We start from the raw sequence: 23,389 nt of genomic DNA on the forward strand, positions 1-23,389 counted from the left end.
ATAAGATTGGATAAAACTGTGGGGAAGATTTATCAGGACGTGTATACCTGTTTTTACCGTACAAGCACTGAAATAATATTCCTACATTCATGCCACTGGGTATAGAAGGGCACGAAGCACTCGGTACGAAGGGGGATGTGGCTAGGGGTAGAGTGGGCCACTATGGGGAATTCCCGCACCTGCACATTCAAGTCAGAGCAGGAATATCCTGATGTTTTCAATGTCATAGGAGGTGGATGGGGTTTAATCATGCGCCATCACATGTGTATGATGAATGTCCCCCTGTGAGCCTGTGTATGTAGAAAACTACTTTGTATTTTCAATCTTCTTAATGGTATAACATATTGAACCTCAAGGGGACTGCCCATAGTACATCCTTAAATGTTTAACGCTGTATGGAACAGGCTCACAGGATGTGCCCTCTCCATACAGGCCTAGTATCTGCTGTATTATGCAGCAGACACCTGCCACTAACGGCCGTGATGGATTCAGGGGACAATCGTAGCAGTTGTTAAGTGTTGTGGTTAAAGGCAATCATTTCCCCTAAACAGTGGCTTCACATAGGCACCATCCGTAACGTCATCAGAGGTCACTGATTGCTTGCCATGATAGCTGGGAGCTTGTGGGTGGCTCCCATGCCTGCCAATTATAACTTTCTATCACAGCCTACCGGAGACAAAGTGCCCGAACTGACAAAATGCCTGAACTATCAAAATACAAAAATTATCCCATGCGGTGAACCCTGTAATGGAAAAAACCTTTGGAATGTCCAAACTACTGCTTTTTCATTATTTTGTGTCCCATTGAAATTTGAATATAAAGTAATATAAAGGTTGTACAGTTCTCAAAAAAAAATATATAATACAAAAAAGCATAGAGATTTGGAATCCCCATCATACTAAACATACTGACCTATAGAATGAAGGGTATGTGTTATCTGATTGCATAGTTAAAGCCGTAAACGCAAAACCCACTATAAAATGGTGCAACTGCATTTGGATTTTTTTCCAGCTTCCCAGTAGATTCCACAGAATATTGAATAACATCAGTACCGCAGATAAAAAGCCCTAATACATCTTTGTAAATGGAAAAATAAAAAAAAGTTAGGCTTTTGGAATGTGGGAAGGGAAAAATGGAAACGCAAAAACTGAAAATAGCCTAGCCCTTATCAGGAGTAATGATGATATAATCAGCTATTGAACAGAAATTTTAAACCCACTTTTTACAACCTCAAAGACTTATTTAACCTGCAGTAATTTTAGCTCTACTTTTAGCTGCCACATTGTTTACAGATATCGTAGAAGGTCTAATTACTTTTTGGAAAAAAAACCCTGACAGTCTATTAAAAAAAAAACATTGTTAATTCCCCTAAGGTTCTAGTGGTGGCTGTTAGTGTCCAGTGCTACTAATTCTGTGGGGAGGTGATATGTGGCTAACCACTTAGCCAAACTAGCAAAATGCAATTCATTCACACTTGTATCATGATATTTTTGGATAAAATTAATGAATGGAATATAACAATGGGTGTAATAAAATTGATGAATGGAATATCTGTGCTTGATTAAATTTGTTATGCAAAAGATATTTTAAGTGATACAGTTTAATGGCTGTCGAGTTGTTGAGGATAAAGGCCAGTCCAGGTAATAAACACCCTTCCGTGGTCAAAGCTGTATCAGACTGCCTTTTTGCCGCATGGATACGGTCAATAACTCTTTCAAATGGACGATTCTGATATGGCTATTTTGTATCAGGTCAGGCAATCCAAAAATGTATATATACACTAACATCTGAGAGGATAGTTTGAGTATAACAACATTTAGAAGGATAATGGCTCTCTAATTGACACATTACTGAATCAGGATTGGGAAGCCACTTAGAAAAAATTATAATGAGAAACCAAGTAGGGAAGGAGTTCAGCTGGGAAACTTAAATACCAAATAAGCATGTAAATCTATCCTTATGGTAAATCACCCATAATGTAGTATTTAATTAAACTTCAGGTATAGGGAGTGATTTGCTTCCAAGAAAATAGAAGAAAAGTGGCAATTATCCAATGGTTTTATATATTTGTTATAATAGGGTTTAGTAATCATAAATTTGCTCAGCAATATGCTTAGAATGATACCTTAACTGATGAATCAAAGTTTATGGTGACAAGATGCAGGGGACTGTCTTGCTTATTTAACCTTCAATATATTGAAGAGCTTGAATATTTATTTGGTTTAAAGGATGGCACCCTTCTTGTCCTTTGGATAAGGGTGAAACTAAGCCATGATCTCCCAAAGAATAAAGTTAAAGGGGTTGGCCACTTTTCAATAAATCTGTTCCTTTAGACATTTCTCTGCATGTATATGTACCCGTTTCTTTGCCTCATTTCATAGCTTCAGCCTTTCCATGTTCTCACCATGGTCTAGGGCAGTGGTGGCGAACCTTTTAGAGACCGAGTGCCCAAACTGCAAACCAAAATCCACTTAATTACCGTTAAGTGCCAACATGGCATTTTAAGTTGTAACTTATTGCTACCTGTTCTTCCACATCATTCAGTCGTATCGGCCCCTTGAGCGCACCAATACAGTGGAAAGAAGTAGGACAAATTCAGACTCTCATTGTAGCCTCTCTGCAGAATCTCTCTGTACAGGAAGAATGAAGGGTCCAGCAGGATGACCTCCAGAGATAATCCACTTCTGTCAACACCTGGGGCGATGGCCTGAATGCCCACAGAAAGGGCTCTGAGTGCCACCTCTGGCACAGGTGCCATAGGTTCGCCACCACTGCTCTAGGGCATGCTCAAGGCGTCACCCACTGTTTCTTTCTCTTTTCACTGTGTGACCTCATTGATTGTGACAAGAAGAGGGGAGCAGGGTGAGTCACAACAGACCCTCCTATTAATCAGTGCTCAGACATGTAAACAAAGAATCTTGGAGAGTTTTAAGACAGCACAAAAGGAAGTAGCTGGAATGTTGAATCACTTGTTGAACGTTCAGAGATTATCATTAAGTAGTAAAGTCACATAGGCAACTTTAAGGTATGTTCGGTGAGTTTTTTCATGTAGTTTCCATAAATAAGAATCAATGTTAACAAACTGCATACCGTATATTCCGGTGTATAAGACGACTTTTGAAGACAGAAAAATCTTCTGTCTAGTCTGGGGTCGTCTTATACGCTGGTAATCGCGGGTCGCGCTGCATGGAGAGGGCTCACGGGCTGAGCCCTCTCCATAGCCGGTAAGTCTTTGCTGCATATTACAGCAAAGGCTTACCGGTAACACCCGCGATCAGTGCTAGCTGCCGGCAGCCTCAAAAAGATAGCGGCGCATGGGCGCCGCCATCTTACCTGGGATCGCCACTCCCCGTGACGTCATCGGGGGCGGCGATCCGTCTCCATGGTATTTCGTTTTAACCCCTTCATTACAATGTGCTGATAGCACATTGTAATGAATGAGGAGGAAAATCCCCATATACTGCCATACTGTAGTATGGCAGTATATGATAGGATCGATCAGACAACCTAGGGTTAAAGTACCCTAGGGAGTCTGAAAAATAGTAAAAATAAAAAAAAAAAAATTATAATAAAAAAACCTAAAATTTCAAATCACCCCCCTTTCCCTAGAACTGACATAAATATAAATAAACAGTAAAAATCATAAACATATCAGGTATCAACGCGTCCGAAAATGCCCGATCTATTAAAATATGATAACGGTTTTTCAATGCGTTTAACCCCGTAACGGAAAATAGCGCCCAAAGTCGAAAATGCCACTTTTTTGCCATTTTGAAAAATATAAAAAAATCTATAAAAAGTGATCAAAAGGTCGTACAGTCCTAAAAATGATATAATTGAAAATATTATCAAATGTCGCAAAAAATGACACCACCCACAGCTCCGTACACCAAAGTCTAAAAAAGTTATTAGCGCCAGAAGTTGGCAAAATCAAAAAAATTATTTTTGTACAGGAGGTTTTCATTTTTATAAATGTATGAAAACATTATAAAACCTATACAAATTTGGTATCCCCTTAATCGTACCAACCCAAAGAATAAAGTAGACATGTTATTTGGGGCGCTCAGTGAAAGACGTAATAATCCAAGCCCACAAGAAAATGGCAAAAATGCGTTTTTTCACCATTTTCATTGCATTTGGAATTTAAGGTACAGTATGGTAACATTTACAGTAAAATGGACGATGGTAATGTTGTTGTTGTATGCCTTATGTTTATGAGCGACAGTTTTCCTGCTATATACCTGCATGTCATAAGAATTTAAATTAAAAAAAGGACCATGTTAAATTCAAATCTGTTTTTTTTAAATTTTTACCGGTGTTTTGTATGCGTTGGAAAAGGGGTAGTCTTATACGGCGAATATATCTTGAACTCTATATTTTAACAGGAAAGTAGGGGGGTCGTCTTATACACCAGGTCGTCTTATACGCCGGAATATACAGTAAATATGCCTTTTGTTTTCAATGGGAAGCATATAACCTAACAACTATGATGAATTTAACACACTTATTGTAAGGACCATTGTGAGGACTAATCACTTTACAGGCTTGCAGCACAGCCTCAGTGTTTCTACACTTTTATTAGTGAATGTTCTGATGTTTATATTATACCATGTGCACTTAGACTTAATGCACATGACCATATGGGGACCATAGATCTATAGCACCTGGTCACGGAACATATGTTTGTGTGCACAAGACCTTAATGTGACTACTTATATCCACTGAAGATGGCATCTCCATGGTAGCATTTGTTTGTGTCATGACAGACCCTTTATGCTAACACTTCTGTTTGAAACTACAGGAGCAGCATGGATGAGGATTTCAGGGAAATCATAACAGACTTAGTTACAGATCCAAGAGTCATTCAAGCTTTCAGGATGCTCAAAGTTACTGAGAGGGTGAAATATAGGGGAGGCATGGTAGATGGTTCTGTATGATGCTTCCCTTTGAATATGATGGCACTCTTGGAGTTTTATTTGCACTCTGAATAGCATAACGGGGCTTATTAACTAAGGATCCCGCACTTTTGGTGGCTTTTAGAAATTATTATGGATTTGCTCTGCTGTGACAGGTATTCAGAAGGGGGATCGTGTTTCACGACATCAGATTTTGGCACAATCGCGCCGACTTTCATGTGACAGAAACGGTGGGTATAGAAGGGGGCCGGACCGTCGGACGATCCGATGGATTCAGACTGAGCGTGGGATTTAACTTAAAAATTGCGTCGCAAGACATGCACTTACATACACCAAGAATAAGAAGGTGAACTCCGGCGGACGTGAGCAGGGAAGCAAAAGATGCAAAAAATCCGGCGCACGATCTTTGTGAATTGCGGCAGAAAGCATTATCGTCAGACAATGCACAGCAGGGATCGCGACAGGACCGGGTAAGTAAATGTGCCCCATTATCTGTTATATACTGTTATTTTGATTGCTGAATGGCAGCTATAGGAGGCACTCAAAAGTTGTCATATTAATCAATAGCCACACTGCTGACATCACAAAGGGGTGTCGGTGATGATCGGGACCAAGTTGGCAGTGCCCATGCACCATTGCCATTTACATGCCATTTTTGACCTGTGGAGAAAGGGTTCAGCCTGTGTAAGTTCCCCCCATTTCTCATGATTTCAAAAAAAATAATTTACCACATGGTATGCCATTTCTAGCTGATGATTCAGTATGGTTAGTTTGCAAAACATACAATGAAATTTGTCACAGAAAATTTTGTATGGATAAGGTATTTTGGAGAAGTTTCACTGTGATTCCTTTTAGCTATAAAGCCACCCTGAACTAGGTTCCTTTGCTTCTCATAAATCACGACATCTATAGGTCTTGTAGGACATGTTGACACAGAACATCCAGCTATACCTTCAGTGTTTAGAAAGTAGTGGCTGTCCCATAAATTGGATCTTGACAAACCATTTCTCTCTTAAGATTTACATGTTGGACAACTTTGGCAGTCACCTTCAGCTAAATATGTATGAAAATTTTAAATATATTAGCATTTACTAGACTGTGTTGTATTGTTTATACAAAAAAATTAACACTTGGGATGTTTTCTTTGCTCTTGATCAGATTATGTGAACTTCCCAGTCACCAGACTGTGTTGATTTTGAAAATGCCTCTGTCAGAATTCTGAATCATTTCAGTACTTTGTATAAGTTTTTAATTCACATTACCTGGCTCCCTTCCAGCAGCATGCGTTGAGTCCTGGGGGAGGGGGCAGCTGAAGCCTGTGTCTCCTCATGCATTCTTCTTCCTCTCCACACGATTCCCCTCCCTTACCTGCCTGCTAAATGCACACAACAGGAATTTGGAAGGGATAAGAGAATTGCATGACTGAGGAGGAGACTTACACAGGCACATACCGGAAGCAGTTGCCCCCTCCTCCCTGGGACTCGTCACACGCTGCTGGGAGGAAGCCAGGTATTGTGAATTAAACTTATATAAACTGCTGAAATGATTCAGATTTTTAAAATCAGCACAGCATAGTCTGTTGCACTCAGCTATGACATTCCTGGTGACAGTTCCGCTTTAAGCCCTTCAAAATACTATGATGTGTTGATTATTATGATTATGAACTTTTTCCGATTAAAAATATCTGGAAGCAGACATATTTAGGAGGCAATGTAATACAGGGGTTGTACAAAACTGATTCTGAAAGCTGATGATTCTTCACACCAATTTTCTCCATTTATAGAGATAATAAATTATTCCATTTTCATTATTTACTATGTACCACACACCACAAACATATACATATGTTTTGCGGTGATTAACATTACCACCTACTGCTCTACTTGCTTATCAGCAGACTTGTAGTACTAGTTGATATCATTGAGCCAAGTCTTGTAAAATAGAAGAATTGTTCCTCTATCTATTCATGTAATATGCCAGGTTACGCATACCAGTCCCAGGAGGCTTTGGCAGTCACAATTTGGCAGTGAGCAAACACACTCAATCATTTATCAATACTACCAAGCTGCTTCCCTGCTTTAGCGTGATGTTCTGCTTCACTGAACTAGAAAGCATTGTTGATATGTGTGCCAGATATTGCCAGAAAACAGCTGTATTCCTGTGATATAAAGTGCATGACCACTTGTTATGGTGCTCCGTTCTAGCTTTTATATTTCACCATGTCCTATGCAACATTTATCAATTATGCTTTCATATGGGCATACTATGGCTACATTTTAACATCTGTATTAGAGATTAGCTTACTAGGCCAAAATAATTATAGTGTTCTAATGTGATCTAAGTTTGGATCACTATACCTGGGCTTTGGTGCCATGATATAGATGGTAAACTGTGCTCATATTATAACCAATTGGAGCCAGCCTTCAGGAGAGAATACCTTATATACTCGAGTATAAGCCTAGTTTTTCAGCACAAAAAATGTGCTGAAAAACCCAAACTCAGCTTATACTCGAGTCAAAAAAATAAATAAATCAAAACTCGCCTTTCTGGCGGCACCCGTAGATCTTCTGTGCGATCCATCCGGTATTGTTGTGCTGCACGACGGGGAAGGGGGGGCTATATAAACTGGGGCAGGGGCTGGCAGGTTATATACACTGGGGCAGGGGCTGGCAGGCTATATACACTGGGGCAGGGGCTGGCTGGCTATATACACTGGGGCAGGGGCTGGCAAGCTATATACACTGGGGCAGGGGCTGGCAAGCTATTTACACTGGGGCAGGGGCTGGCTGGCTACATACTGGAGAGGCTGTGACCAATGCATTTCCCACCCTCGGCTTATACTCGAGTCAATAGGTTTTCCCAGTTTTTTGTGGTAAAAATAGGGGCCTTGGCTTATACACGGGTCGGCTTATACTCGAGTATATAGGGTAAATCATTTGGTTTCTAAATTATCACTCTTTCTGCATTATTTACATAATTTATACAATGTTTGTGAATTATCTTTGTGCTTCTATGACTAAGAGAATGCTTTGTTCCAACCACTTTGCGATTATCCTGATTTGCCATTGTGACCCCGATTCCAATCCTGACTCAGATTCTGTGCTGCCTGTACTGACCTACCACTACATCCCTGACTCCGATCCTGTGCTGCCTCAACCTCCTGCCTGTTCCCAACTATGAGTTTGCCTGATGATTCTGTACTACGCCTTTGCTGCCACCATGGATAAAGTCACGCCTGTGGAACAACCTGGTGGTACCATGCTGCAGCAAGTCCAACCCTCTTTGCGGCAGGCTCTGGTGAAAACCGGGTACCAGTTAGACTCCGCGATGGTCCAGAGGATCCACTACCTCTGTTCCTGACATTTGCCTCGAAAATTCTAGCAGTTAGGGATGACCGGTCATTGTTCTCTTCCTGCAACAAAGTGCAAAACATAGAGACGAAGACATTACAAAACAACACAGAAGAATGGTCACCAGAGCTGGGTCACAACAAAGAAGGCAAATACAGTACAGACTTCCAAAGCAGAGGGGCAGACTGAATACAGGCAGAAGGATACAGGATACAGAGATTAGAAAAAACATAATGCCAAAATACCAGGAGTTTATTGCAATCAAAGACTATAGCAAATTTAAGACTAAATGTGAGCTGATAATTTATGTAAAGCCAGAATCCCGGCACCAAGGATTATTGGTGCAGAGCTCTGGAAGTCATTGTTGGTAAACTGTTAATGAATTGGAGAAGAGCTGGAGAGTGATGGCTCTGGTGCAATTCAATCAACACAGCCAGCAAACATAAACCACTGTTCACACATAGGTAGAGTTTGAAATACATAATGCAATCATTTGTAAATGTTTTCTTTTTCATTGTACAACACATTTAAGTATTTGTTTGATAGACTATGTAAAACTTTTCATGTCATAGCCATGGTTTTCTATTGAAGTATTTACTGTTAAACTAACATTCATTCCCTATTTTTACCATATATGATAGCAGGATCTTACAGAGAGGGACTTTTATCATTAGGAAACAGATACTTGGACATTTTCAAAGGGTAATCTTGGGAAAACTAGAGGCATTTTTAATTAGAACAGGATTGCTGAAATGTAATCCAAGGAAATGCCAAATCCGCTAGATAAACAAAGTCCACTGAACAAAGAATACAATGGGCAACTTGTCTGCAATAATTTTGTGCGTTTTTTTCTGAAGAAAAAGCTGAAAACAATGGTTGTCATTTCATGCAGCTGGAGAGTAATAGTTCATCATTACAAGCGATGCAATTTCACCTGATTACAAATGTCATTGTTTGTTTCTCTACCTGTCATTTTCAGTTCTTTCAGCTTACCATTTTCAGCAATCTTCAATCTGCAATCTTATAGCAGGCATTGTGCTTATTCTTTTAGATTCTAAGCACACTCTCTAGATTAATATCCATTTTTCAGATGGGCATATGCTCACAAAGGTACATAGATGTTTAATTCAGAGGCAGACTTGGGCTGATAATCACCCTTTTTGGGCAGAGACCTGTTGGGTTACACTGACTCAGCCAACATTGGGCCACCCTCTTCTTAAAATCTTAAATGGGAACCCCCATTTTTTATTGCAGACTCGCATTTCCCAGAAAAAATTTAATGAATTCAATCTATAATTCAAGTAATTTTCATTGACAGATGGCGCTGTAATCACCGGAAATCAAAATGGGTAAAAAATTTGAGATATCTTGAGAAATACACAAAAGATCGGAAAACAAGACTTGTGACAAATATTTCTTAAAAATCTATCCAATTATACTAAAGCTGATCTTCTATTTCCACCCCCGGGAGTGAGGTGGGGGAATGTAATTTTATGTAGAAACTACATTCAACTCAACCCAGGACCAATGATGTGGACATAGTAGTTTTCTGTTCTCTTTGGGATGCTGGTTTCCTTGAGTCCCTTTGTCTTAAACAAGTCAGAGATCTTGATTAACTTGAAGTGTAAACAGTCCTTTGAGATAAGTTTTAACCCCTTCGGGACTCTAGGAAGCAGCCCCATTTTTCAAATCTGCCCTGTGTCACTATAAGTGCTTATAACTTTGCAACGCCATGAGATATCCAGGGGATTTTAAGATTGTTTTCTTGTGACACATTGTACTTCAAATTAGTTTAAAAATTAGGATGAAATCTTTTGTGTTTAGTTATGAAAAACTATTTTCATAGTTATAGTTCTAAATTCTCTACTTTTAATGCAGATAGTCATAGCACTCAAATAAATTCATAACTTACATTTCCCAAATGTCTGCTTTATGTTGGCATGGTTTTTTAAGATTCCACATTTTTTACTAGAATGTTATGAGGCTCAGAATTTAGGTGCCATTTTTCTAATTTTTTGAAAATTCACCAAAACCGTATTTAGATGGACCTGCTCAACTTTTAATTGACTGTGAGAGGCCTTAATAATAGCAAGACCCCTTAGGTGTTTTATAGGGGTTAAAACAAGATGGAGGTGCGGTCTACAAATTGTAATATTTTTTGATAATTTTTTTGAATATTTTTGTAATATTTTCTGGGTGGAAAATTAAACATTTGCAATGGATTAAATGAATGAAGGCTCCACAAAGTTTGATGCCCAATTTCTCCCGAGTACACCGATACCCCATATGTGGTGGTAACCTGCTGTATGGGCGCACGGACGGGCATAGAATGGAAGGTGGCGCCATCCAGAGCAGATTTGCTATGTCACATTGTACAGGCTATAATCTTTTTTCTTTTTTTAATGTGGACTTATAGGGGCTTATTTTTTTGCCACAGGAGATGGACTTTTCTGTTACATAATTTTGGGGCATCTATAGCTAATTGGTGAGATTTTATTAACTCTTTGTTGTTGGAGGAAATGAAAATCATCAATTTTTAGGAAGATTTTTTTGGGGGCTGTTTACCATACCATAAGAATAGTATATTATTTTTATTCTATGGGTCACCACGATTACAAAAATACCTAATTTATTTAGATAAATCTGGTTAAGGGCTTATTTTCTTGCGAGAATAGTTGTTCTTTTTAGTGGTCTTATTTTAGAGTGCATAACCTTTTTTAATCACTTTTTAGAGCATTTTTTAAAAGGTATTAATTAAAAATTGTCTTTTTTTGTTTTTTATTTATTGTAATGTTTAAACTTCAGTGTTTTCACCTTTTTTTGCTTACACAAACTTGAACTTGAACCAGCAATGCTCTGATCAATGGTTCAAGTCCAATACACTGCTCTACAATACTTCATTGTAGAGCAGTGTAAACTGTCTGAGCATTCAACCCCGGAAGGGGTCTGACTGTCGAGAACATCGGGCAGCCCCGTGGTACTTGGCAGACCTCGTGGCTTCCCAGAAGAGGATCGGATCCTCAGGTAAGAGGCACGGGGGATCTGATCCGTAACGGGAAGACCCTTACACGCAATGCTTGACCGCGGTTTGTAAGGGCTTAACACTCGCAATCGGAGTCGGCTCCGATCGCGGGTGTTAGAGTGAGGTGTCAGCTGTAATAGACTTGCGAGAGCCGGTGCCAGAAGCAGACGTTATAGAAGGCCTCCATGCAGGAAGTATCTTCCCGCAGGGACATACTATAACGCGCTATTTTGCGTAGGGGTTAATATTGTGTGCGGGGGGGATGTGGTGAAAATTTTCCTTTTATACTGTATAACGAATTGTGCTTGGCTTGTAACCCAAATCAAACTGATCCCTCCTGTAGAGATCATATTCCTTGCCTGTACAGTGTGTGTCTATGGAGACTGTATGACCTCACATCTAATTTCTCTGTATTTGGATTAACATGTCTGTCAGTGAGGATTAACTCCCTTACTTTCACCTTAATGTAAAGTTGAATATAATGCTCATAGCATACTACAGCCAGAGTTGGAAGGGTCAACACTCACAGCTGTATAACAAACAGGAAAGGAGAGAGAGACCAGTCGTCAATCCTGTAGTCAGATTTGCCATAGCAAAGTAGAAGTAACATTGTAACTAAGATGCACTTAGCAATTTGTTTCTTTACAAACTAAGGAGAATTTCTTAATGAAGTGTAATAGAAAAATGTTCACAATCCCCCCACAATATCAAAAATCATCTGAAATGACGGTTTCGCTTTAAGTCTCCTCTCCTCTGAAGATGGGGATTTTTCTCAATACCTACAAAGTTTTCAAATATTCTGTTTTAATATTGTGTTTTAATACATTGATTGTGTTTTAATAGATACATTATACTCCTTAAGTGCTGGAATTTGGTAACATTGGATATCTCTTAGAAAAAAATTGCATACATTTATTTTTAGATTTTGGATCTGATGTGAATATGTTTTTTTCACATATTTCGACATTCTTTTTTGGCAAAACATAGAACAAACATGGCCAAAACATGAAAGGGGTTCAGTTATTTACATTATACTTTCACTATTCCAGAGCGGAGCATGCACCACATTTATCATGCAGAGTTCGACAGAAGTGTGACACCCCATGATAAAGGTGCACAAAAAATAAGGGGTGCACTCTGTCAGGGCAGTGCAGGGGATGCCAGATTCATGAATAATACTAAATAATATTCTCTCTCTTTATAACAGAGCACCGACAATTCAAACGTGTCCATCATTGCTCAGAATAAGAAATGCTTTGATAACGAAATAATTTGTTCTAAATATCTCATCATCTCTGTTGGTGGCAGGGATATTTATTTTACTGATACAACAGAAAAACAGGTCAGTATATTCTTTTTTTAATGGATTTCTACCCATAATTTCCAATTGTCCATGTCCATATATCTTATTTATGTTGGTACTTTATGTTTTCTCTTTAGAAGCAGTTTCAATTACAAATCGGTCCTTATAGATATCAACACTGGAAGGCCGGGTTCTATACAGCGGTTCATTTTCCAGAACTAGATATTACAATTCTTTGGGATAAAAAAACAACAATTCACGTCAAAGTGGGACCACGATGGAAAGTAAGTTATATAATTAGTTATTAATAAACACAGCAAATATAGCTATGTTACTAGTAGATTTATATGACATCAGGCAAGTCACAATTATTATTATGTTAATGAATCAATGATTACTGCAACCAAGGGAACCTCTGGGTATCATATTACAGTACAGGTGGTCGATGAAATATTATCAATGTGATTGGCTCTGTAAGAAACACCCTCAGTGAACACCACCTATAGTAACATGTAGAACTAACCCAAAGGTAAATAAAAAGGGGAAAAGTTGAGGGTGTGAATTAAATGTAACCATTATTGGAAATAAAAGACTATCAGTGTGATTTACCACAAAAAATTTTCTGTAACAAAATTTCCAGTGCTGTCGGCACTTTGTACTCTGATTCTCAGTGTACCCCACGTTATGGGCCTATTGAACTACATAAGGGTATGTCCCCTCCATATAAGTATACCTCTATTCTAACTTATGCTTTTGCTGTCAATGGAATCATACAAAAGCGTCCTCTGTTGGACATGTTTCAGATTTTCCCCATGTATGGAGTGGTACGTATTGCTATGTGCGCTTATACCCATTGGGGACTGGAACCGATTTGGCAAGCTCTGTGCAACGCTGTGTAATCTGTGTGCGCTATAAAAATAAAGGAATCATAAAAATAATAATAATTATAGCTGTCTATTGCTTGCGGCTATATAAACTTACCCCATATATCCATTTGAATGAAGCCTTAGGCTGGACTTTGGCTGAGCTTACAGAGCAACAATACAGTGGGGGTCCCTAATCAGAAAGGGGGCACATTTATTTAACACTGGGATTGAAAGGTAATACACCCCAACACTGCATTTTGCCAAGTCCTTGTCGAAACACAGAGTTGGGGTGTCCACACACCACAGCTCCCATTTGCATTATACAGCTGACAAGACGCCTCCTCGTGCAGTGGACGAGCCGCGGTTATACTAACTTAGCGGCATCACTGCTCTCACTGTCCAATTAAGGGACAAGAGAATTACAGTACATATTGTTAGGGTATCATAGCCGCGTGTCATTCCTAGGTAGACTGAGGTTAGAAGGTTCATCATGCAGAAAATACGTTATTAGTGGGTTTCTTCCAACGGAGGGCCCTTTCGTATAATTCCATTGACAGTGAAATCATAAGTTATAATAGGGGTATACTTTTGTGGACGGGACATACCCTTAAGCAGTTCAATAGCCCCATAATGTGAAGTACACTGAGAATCAGAATACAACGTGTTGACAGCACTGGAAATTTTATTGCAGAATATTTTAGTGGTAATTCACACTGATAGTCTTTTATACTTATATCAAAGTCCTACAAGTACAGGCGGCACCCAGCTTAAGGACACTCAACTTACAGACAATCCCTAGTTACAGACAGACCTCTCTCCCCTCTGTGACCTCTCTGGCGATGCTCTCTGGATGCTTTACTTTAGGCTGCAATGATTAACTGCAAGGCGTCTGTTATAAAGCTTTATTGATCATCCTTGGTCCCGTGACAGCGTTCATTTAAAGAAAAAAAACTATTGGCACATGGACAAAAAAGATTAAGTACAAACTTAAGAACCGATCCTGTACGTAACTCATTGACAGCCTACATGTCTAAACAGTCTCTATAGTTGCGCCTTACCTTACACAGTCTCTGCTGCATCCTTGCTGTCTTCCCCATTACTGTACAGAACAAAGAAGCTTTTGGATTTTACTGAGCTTTACCTTTACTGAAGATATGTAATAAACCCTCAGATGTGTTACTACAGAGGGCTAGTTTTCGTAACAGCAAGCTACTTAAAAAAGAGGATGAATTTAAACATAAAACATTACTTTGTTCCTTGAATTTTCATTGCATATTATAAAAACTTTTAATTTTTTCAGGGCAAGTTGTCAGGGTTATGTGGAAATTTTGACAAATACACCTCAAATGATCTAACTACATCAAATAACATGGAAGTAAGAAACGCTCAAGTGTTTGGAGATAGCTGGACAATTGGCCAGGTATGTCAATAGCTGTGATATAATCACTAAACATAGTGATGTATAGTGGAATATTTCATTCCTTTTCTCACTCCCATTACTCGCCAGTGTGCAGGGGCAAACTTTCTGCTGCCTGAGGCAACTATGCACAATCCAGTAGTAATGCATCAGGTTAATTTTTTTTTAGTAAATGTCTTCTTCATACAGTATCCCACATCCATGCCGAAATCAGATGTGAAGACACATTATCCTTACATGTCAGGTCTTGCTTTGTAGTAGATGCCTTTAATGCTGCCCCCCACCTTGCTACGGGCGGCGCTGCCTGAGGCAGGAGGCTCATCCTGCCTCATGGCTGGTACACGCCTGCCTGTGTGAATATCAGACTTGCAAACCCCTTGCAATTTTGTGGTTTCAAAAAATGGATTTGTATGTGAGCATGTATTTTAAATTTCCGGTTTTTCTAAATATGTATCCTTATAAAACTATTGAAATCATATAAATAACAATTGTCAAATTATATTCAATATATGTTAAAATTTATATTATGAAGTTAAACATCTTACTTAGCTTAACTTGGCTCTCATCCTTTTAGTGTGGCTGTATTTTGCCAATATGCCTGTAATTCACATTTTTCCTCTCAATTGGAATTCACTACCACTTGGTGATAGTGTTAATATTTTCCTATTTTTGTTGATTGTTTCTATGTTTCATTATTTGTAAACAAAACTTGTGAAATGTGAAACTTGAAATAAAAAATCTGAAAAACTAAAAAAATCTAATAGCTTTTTTTGCCTTTAAAAAATCAATCTGCCAAAATTGGAAATTGCTCATGTCAACAAATGTATACAGGCCATAAACATGAATAATGATCTTATTATTATTATTATTATTATTAATGAATGAATGTGTTTTTTTATCTAGTGTAAAAGTTCAAATGAAACAATGAGGCCATGTGAGGTTCATCAAAGCAAATTTCCTTATGCAAAAAAGGAATGCTCTATTCTCTACAGCGATGTGTTTGCTCCATGTCGTAATGTGGTGAGTTTGTAAAAATTCAGTTTATGGCACTAAGTTGATTTTGAAAGCTGTTTGAACTAAACCATAATCTTTTAAAAATGTCCTAGGATGCTAGCACATGTCCATTGTATTTAATATATTATGACACATGGCTTTCTTATATTCTTCCTTCAGGAAGTAAGAGTTTTCCTTTACGGAAAGTTCCAATTATGGCCACCTTGTAGGCATGTGGAGACTTATAGCCATTGAGGCTACACTACTGGATTCTGGGAAAACTTGCAAATACGTTTTCTAGGATGGGACAAGGAAAATCATGCCTCTTTTAGCTACATTGTAAGGCAGCTCCCTTGGCATTCAAGAATCCTTATGACATGATGCAGGGTTAAAAGCAAAACAGTATGGGGCACATTTACTAAGAGTAGTGCAAACTACACTAAAAGTGTGTTTGTCTGTGTATAGTGCAGGATGCGCCACAAAATGTTTCTCAGACACTCCTTAAATACCTGTGCAAGCAGTTTGCACTGAAAAGAACAGGCAAAGTTTGATAGAAAACTGGCGCACGGCCCCTAGTAAATGTGGGCCTATATCTGTAAGGAGAACTCTTACTTCCCAACCAGTGCTGTCTGCAGTTGAGAATCTGTTCCTTCTCGAATACATATACTGGTTTGTTTTTAATCCCAAATCATGTCATAAGGCTTCCTGAAGGTCATGCTTGATGTCAAGGGAGCTGCCTTACAAGTTAGCTAAAAGAGGTGTGGTTTTCCTTATCCCACCCTGGAAAACTTATTTGCATGTTTTCCTATATTCTTCCTAACATACAGTGCTCCTACTGGTTGTCCTTCTTGTTCAATCTCACTGAACTCTAAGAGCTGAATGTGGGAGTTCTTTGGGAATATCCCCATCCCTGTTTGTATGTGTTGGACCTGATGAAGGGGGAGATCCGACCCAGAAACGCATTGTCCTATTTTGAAAACCCTAATTAAAGGAATTTAATCTACTCCCATGAATCGTTCTTATTGGTAGCAGCGTGTCAATCTTCCTGCATTTTTATACTTAATTAATTCTTCCTAATGAATCACTGGGGGACGTTTATCATTAGGCAGGCTCCTTGGGACAGTTCTATGTCTGTCTTTGGAGCTCTCCTACCATATTTATTAAAGTGGCTTTGGCCCTTTAATAAATATGTTTTCAGTATTCATATGCAAAGACCACATTCACACTCCTACAAGAGGCAGCCGTGAGCTAGCCCCAAAGCAGGCAGCTAGTTCGTGGACGACATGGACGTGTATTGTGTATGAACACCGTGCAGTGAGCACATCGTGCTCCAGACATTGCATGGGGCATACGTTTGTTGCCTAGAAAGTTATGAAATAAATAGAAAGTTGCAGAACATAGGCCAATATGGCACTGGATTCTTTTTGAGACAAATTGTGATCTTAGTCTCAAATCTGACACAAAGCAATTGATCAATTGTAAAGAAAATTGTAAATTTGTCACAGGATGGGTCTATGTTTATGTGACTTTGAAAAAGTGTATGTTAATGTGGTGCACATTTTTGACAACAATTTGGCACAAATGGAGCATGAACCAAAACAACACCACTATACATCACCCCCATTGTTCTCATTTTTCTTGAAGGGTTTACAGTCCTGCAAAATTAACTAATTTTGACTAAATTTGAAATACTAAAGTGAGAAGTCTTTACTGCCAAATATATTTGCTTTCATATCGGCAGGGCCGCTTTTAGGCAAATTGGGGCCCTGTGCAAAATTTAAACTGAGGTCTCAAATGTTTACATATTGTACCAATAACACAAATTAATGGTTTTGGCTATAAGCAAGGAAGCCCCAAGATATGCCCCCTAATAAATTATACATACCGAGCACCAACACTCATGTGTCATATGACAGAACAAAAAATTCCTATTCCTTGCCTTAAACATTTAAGATGCCATAAAACTTTCTGGTGTTTCAGTATAAGAAATATATGTCTGTTTTTTCCAGAAAGAGCACCACACCTGTCCAACAGTTGTTAACGGTATTGCAGCTTGGCTCGACTGCTGAGTGGGCTGCAGTACCATATACAACATATGGACAAGCATTGCACAGTTCCTGGAAGAAAGTATTTAATGTACTGTATTTGGATTATTTCAATGGTGAAGTTCATTGTGCTAGTTTTATGAAAGGGTAACCAAAGTATTTTAGGAAAAAAAAAGCTTAGAAAGTAACTTTTGTAAAATGGGAGATTTATTAGGTACCATCAATCTATTACCTTATATACTCGAGTATAAGCCTAGTTTTTCAACACAAAATTTGTGCTCAAAAACCCTAATTCGGCTTATACTTGAGTCAACTAAAAAATAAAGTCAAAACTCACCTTTCTGACATCACCTGTAGGTCCTCTTCTGTCTGAGACAGTCTGAGACAGAAGAGGACCTATGGGGGACGTCGGAAAAATGAGCACAGTGTTATTTTTTTTCCTACTACAGGGGCTGGGCAGGCTGTATGCTACAGGGGCTGGCAGACTATATACTGGGAGGCTGTAACCAATGCATTTCCCACCCTCGGCTTATACTCGAGTCAATAGGTTTTCCCAGTTTTTTGTGTTGAAATTAGGGGTTTCGGCTTATACTCGGGTCGGCTTATACTCGAGTATATACGGTATATATATTCATGCTATGTATAACAGCATTATGAAGTACTGCTATGTAATGATGGAGAAATGCACAACTATAAGTTATTTCATGATTCATCTTTAGTGAGGATCTTTTCAATTCAACAGACATTTCGTCTTGTTAGAATGATTTGATCAACCATACATGCTTTAGTATATTGAATTAATCAGGAATGATTACTGAATCAGCAATTTTATTATATTGTTAATATTATTCCCTTTAATTGAAATACATGCCTTTAATTGAAATACCAATAGTTAATATATACTGTATAGATATGGGTATATATATGAAAATATATATTTATTTATGTTCAGAAAAAAATACTTAAAGCAGAGGTCAGCCTTATATTATTATTAAAATTAAGGATATTGTGAAACTTATGAAAAATTGTTACTAATGATTTTATAATATGACATTCTATATTATTTGACAGATTGATGTTACATCATTTGTTAAGAACTGTCATACAGACACATGCAATTGTAATCTTGGAGGCGACTGTGAATGTCTCTGCACCAGTATAGCAGCATATGCTCATAAATGTTGTCAACAAGGTGTAGCTGTCCACTGGAGATCACCAAATATGTGTCGTAAGTAACTAATGAAGCACTTTGCAAACTTATAGAATTACGAAATAATCTTGTTGAGAGTACACTTATTATCTAAAACGGAGGACGTGACTATGAACTGAATTCCTATACTTTCTGTCAAAAGATCTTTAAAAGCTGCAGGGGGTGTGTGCGTCTGTGCACCACTACATTTAAATAATTTAAAGCTACTGGTGCATGCAGATTTACCGGAGTGATTTAAATAGTTAACACCTGCAATCGTGTTGGGGTTTGACGGGTTCATATGATTACTGGGAAAAATTTTAAGTTCGTGACACGGACTTCATCTGTAGAGTGTAAAGTAACATGGATGTAAATAGGTCTAAGCCTATTATTTTAACTAAACACTGGATGATGCTGGAACAGCAAACTATGCCGCAACATACATCAGCTTTCAGATTTTGATGGACAGTCAAACTATAATGCAACCGTTACTTCAGATTTTGATGCTACTGTAAACTAAAATGTGATAGCAACTTTCAGATTTTGATAGACTGTCAAAGTATAATGTGATAGCGCCTTTCAGATTTTGATGCAACTGCAAACTATAATGTGACAGAAACGTTTAGATTTTGATGAACGGTACAAACTGTAATGGGGCAGTGACTTTCAGATTTTGATGCAACGCCAGACTATAATGAAACAGCACCTTTCAGATTTTGATGGGACTTTGATGAAACTATACTGATATTGTGCCTTTAAGATATTGCTGGAAGTACTAAGTCTCATCCTGCCCTGCTTATCAGTAGTTCTTTATAGTGCCATAAAAGGGCAATTATTTCAGATTGCCATCTGTCTCTAATCACAGCAGCCTCCTGTGCCATGAAAAGGGCAATCATTGGTATTTGAGAAGTCCCTGCCTATCTGACTGACCATATGAACAGCAGCAACCTATCCCTAGCTCTGTCTCCTGTATATAATGGTATTTAGACATGTCACCCTGCTCTTATACTGCAGAGTTACGTTTAACCTTGCAGATAAAACCACAGAGGACATGCCTGTGGTTGCTAGAGGTTGCAGGTTGTTTGAGTGTCTGCTCAGCAGTCAGGCAACCAGCTTGGCGCTTTTCACAAACACAATCCTGAAGCACCAACGGTGGTGTCTGTTTGGCTTTGGGAGTCATGGGTGCCGAACCTGCAAAAATTTGGTACAGACCCAAAGTCTGTGGCTTGGGTTTGCTCATCGCTAGCCAGTAATTGTAAGGTTTGACATATACATGAGATGAATATTGGCATAGTCTGATGAATGCAGCAGTACTAGGTGAACAATCATGTTATTGGGTCTCTGGTTTATGAGTGGGTGATATTTGATAAAAAGATGAGCTGGGCATGTTGGATTATAACATTCCTAATGCTTTGTTCTTACTGAGATGTCTCAGTCTGAAGTGTATAAAAGCTATTTATTGTCCTCTGTGTATAGAGAGCACATGCATTCAAGTGTTGGGCCAACAACAAGTGTATAAACCAACGAAGGCTCTGTTTTCAATGTTGTTTATTACATACAATTCTTTTTATATTTTTCAGCTTATGATTGTGAATATTATAATCAAGGTAAGATATGCCTTACATCCAGTCCGCATGCATGTTTAAAATTCATTAAGAGAACATTTATTAGCCATTTTACATATTGTGAAATCACATTAGTTTTATCTTCTATTTAGAACAGTGCATATTTTAATGTGTTTTTATAGTTATATATTTATTTTAACTCTTCTTTAGGACTGGGTGAAGGCCCCTTTATCCTTTCTAGTTGCGGGAACAGTGAAATTGTATTAGGTGTGAATGTAACTAGCAAATACATATTCCCATTGCCAAGAATGAGTGCACATGGAAATGTTTTGTTTAACTTCATGATAACACCTGGACTTTTCAGAGATAAAGACCTATGTGAGTACTCTAAATCTAAATATTTAAATAATATTGTCACAAAAATATTCAGGCAATTCTGTTAAATTTAACTTCATTCAATGAATGTGGTGTTAACTGATCATAGAAGAAGTGATTAGTGCTAAAATATGTGATTTACTGAAATGATTCCATGGATATTTGTTCATGTACAAGTCTATAACGTGACTTCAATTGGGCATTATCTAGTGCAGAAAATGTAAACATGATATTTTAGAAAGCCAGAACAGTTTGTTGGGAAACAAACCTATGTAGCTGCATGTTTTCAGAAGTTACACCAACTAAATGGCTAGGTCTAACATAAACTATAAAAATATAACACTGACCACATGAGTCGGAGCAAGGCATTGCTTAATTGCAGTTTTCAGCAGATCTTGTACACCCATGGATTATATAGATGGCTGGTCATTTGTTTTTTAAAGGCAGGCATATGCTAGTGTAATATGATAAATTAAATAATTAAATATCTGGAATGTTTTCGTAACAACAAAATAACTGTCTTAATTACAATTGTGTCTATGAACATTGTATAATGTGTTTTAGTTTAGTTTAGATTTCATCTCTGCTTACAGTTTCCTCTTTTTAAGAATTTAACCGAAAAAAATACTAAACAATGACTTGTAAAATTGTACTTTTTATATATTGAGAACATAATATATAATGGGGTCAATATATCATGCCTTCCACAAAACAGTGTTCTGGAGTGTAGTAAAAAATAGTTTTCTGCAATTCATACATTTTGGAAATAATTTAGATTATTAAGGAGCCACTGCATTGAAAATGAGTTGCAACCTTTTGCATGCACTAGACTTAAAGGGAACCTACCACCACAAATCTACCTATAAAGGTAGATCGGGTGGTAGGTGGATGTATGGGACGTGAGGATAGCCCTTTTTAGAGCTAATCCTCACGTCCCCGCTAGCGTCACATAAACTTTATTGCCCTAATATGTTAATTTAATTAAGCGGCTACCGGGGCGTGGAGTAGCCGGACACGAGGCTACACGGCGCGGCTACTCCACGCCCCAGTAGCTGCTTTCCCCCGCGTACCCTGTGATCTTCGGCGCGCAGCTCCTGGCAGCTGCGCGCCCTCGTCCGAGAAGCCGGAGTTCTGCGCATGCGCAGTAACTCCGGCCTCGTTCCCGAGATCGCGCATCTTGGCCGGAGTTACTGCGCATGCGCAGAACTCCGGCTTCTCGGACGAGGGCGCGCAGATGCCAGGAGCTGCGCGCCGAAGATCACAGGGTAGGCGGGGGAAAGCAGCTACTGGGGCGTGGAGTAGCCGCGCCGTGTAGCCTCGTGTCCGGCTACTCCACGCCCCGGTAGCCGCTTAATTAAATTAACATATTAGGGCAATAAAGTTTAAGTGACGCTAGCGGGAACGTGAGGATTAGCTCTAAAAAGGGCTATCCTCACGTCCCATACATCCACCTACCACCCGATCTACCTTTATAGGTAGATTCGTGGTGGTAGGTGCCCTTTAAAACTAACATGATGGCTTAGATTATGGCATGAACGAAAAGGTAACTTTAAAAAATATGAGTACATTAATACATTTTGTCAGTTATTAAGAAAATAATACAATAAAACAATTTTGTAATTACACTAATCTTCTTATTGAAAACAGCTTTATCACTTGTATCTTTGGAGTCAGCAGAAAGACCAAATTACTTTCTATCTGTACAAGAAAATGACTGTGTAAGGCTGGAGCAATGGGAAGCCAGTCCTACATTTCAAAGAAGGGCAACGTTTTTTCACCACCAGGGTCTTTGGATTCCGGGATACAGTGCCTTTGAATTACACAGCAAAAAAGGATTCTTCATTGTTCTAACCGCTACAGAGGTTAAAGTTTCCAAATATGACAGTTCTGAGGAGTTTAAACTTTCCAGTGGTTTCAAAATTGAAGGTAAGCTGAAAAACCTTATAACTATAAGCAGCATTACAAGATCAGGCATAATAAACCTTACTTAACTCCTACTTGTTGAAGATTAAAGATTAAATCTCCTCTTCCCACCAGTAAAATACTAATGAATCGCAGTGTATAGTAGTTTTACTGCTGATCATTATCCATAGCAGACCTACAAGTCCCTATGAGACTGTATGCTGCCATGGTGGAAGTTAAAGCAGTGTCTGCTGTGTTATACTGCTGACACCCACTGTGTATGGAGAAAGCTCTGCCCATGAGCTCCCTCCATACACTCCCTCCATACAGGGGTTGTCAAGAAAAATATAGCTGCTTTCTTCCAAAAACAGCAGCACCACTGTCTGAGTTGTGTTTGATATTAAAGTTCAGCTCTTTGATTTGAAATTAAACTAAAGGGATTGCTT

At 38.6% G+C, this 23,389-nt stretch overlaps 1 protein-coding gene across 1 annotated transcript in view; it reads left to right on the forward strand.

Moving 5' to 3' along the window:
* Positions 1-23,389, forward strand: part of OTOGL (otogelin like) — a 118,839-nt gene that overhangs the window by 42,965 nt on the left and 52,485 nt on the right. The window contains exons 24-31 of the mRNA XM_072150164.1: positions 12,496-12,630; positions 12,729-12,875; positions 14,758-14,877; positions 15,778-15,894; positions 18,984-19,140; positions 20,682-20,708; positions 20,877-21,044; positions 22,689-22,967. Of these exons, the coding sequence (XP_072006265.1) occupies positions 12,496-12,630; positions 12,729-12,875; positions 14,758-14,877; positions 15,778-15,894; positions 18,984-19,140; positions 20,682-20,708; positions 20,877-21,044; positions 22,689-22,967 (1,150 nt within the window). The remainder of the gene's footprint in view (positions 1-12,495; positions 12,631-12,728; positions 12,876-14,757; positions 14,878-15,777; positions 15,895-18,983; positions 19,141-20,681; positions 20,709-20,876; positions 21,045-22,688; positions 22,968-23,389) is intronic.

This window comes from Engystomops pustulosus, chromosome 4, assembly GCF_040894005.1.
Source record: "Engystomops pustulosus chromosome 4, aEngPut4.maternal, whole genome shotgun sequence".
NCBI classification, from domain to species: Eukaryota; Metazoa; Chordata; class Amphibia; order Anura; family Leptodactylidae; genus Engystomops; species Engystomops pustulosus.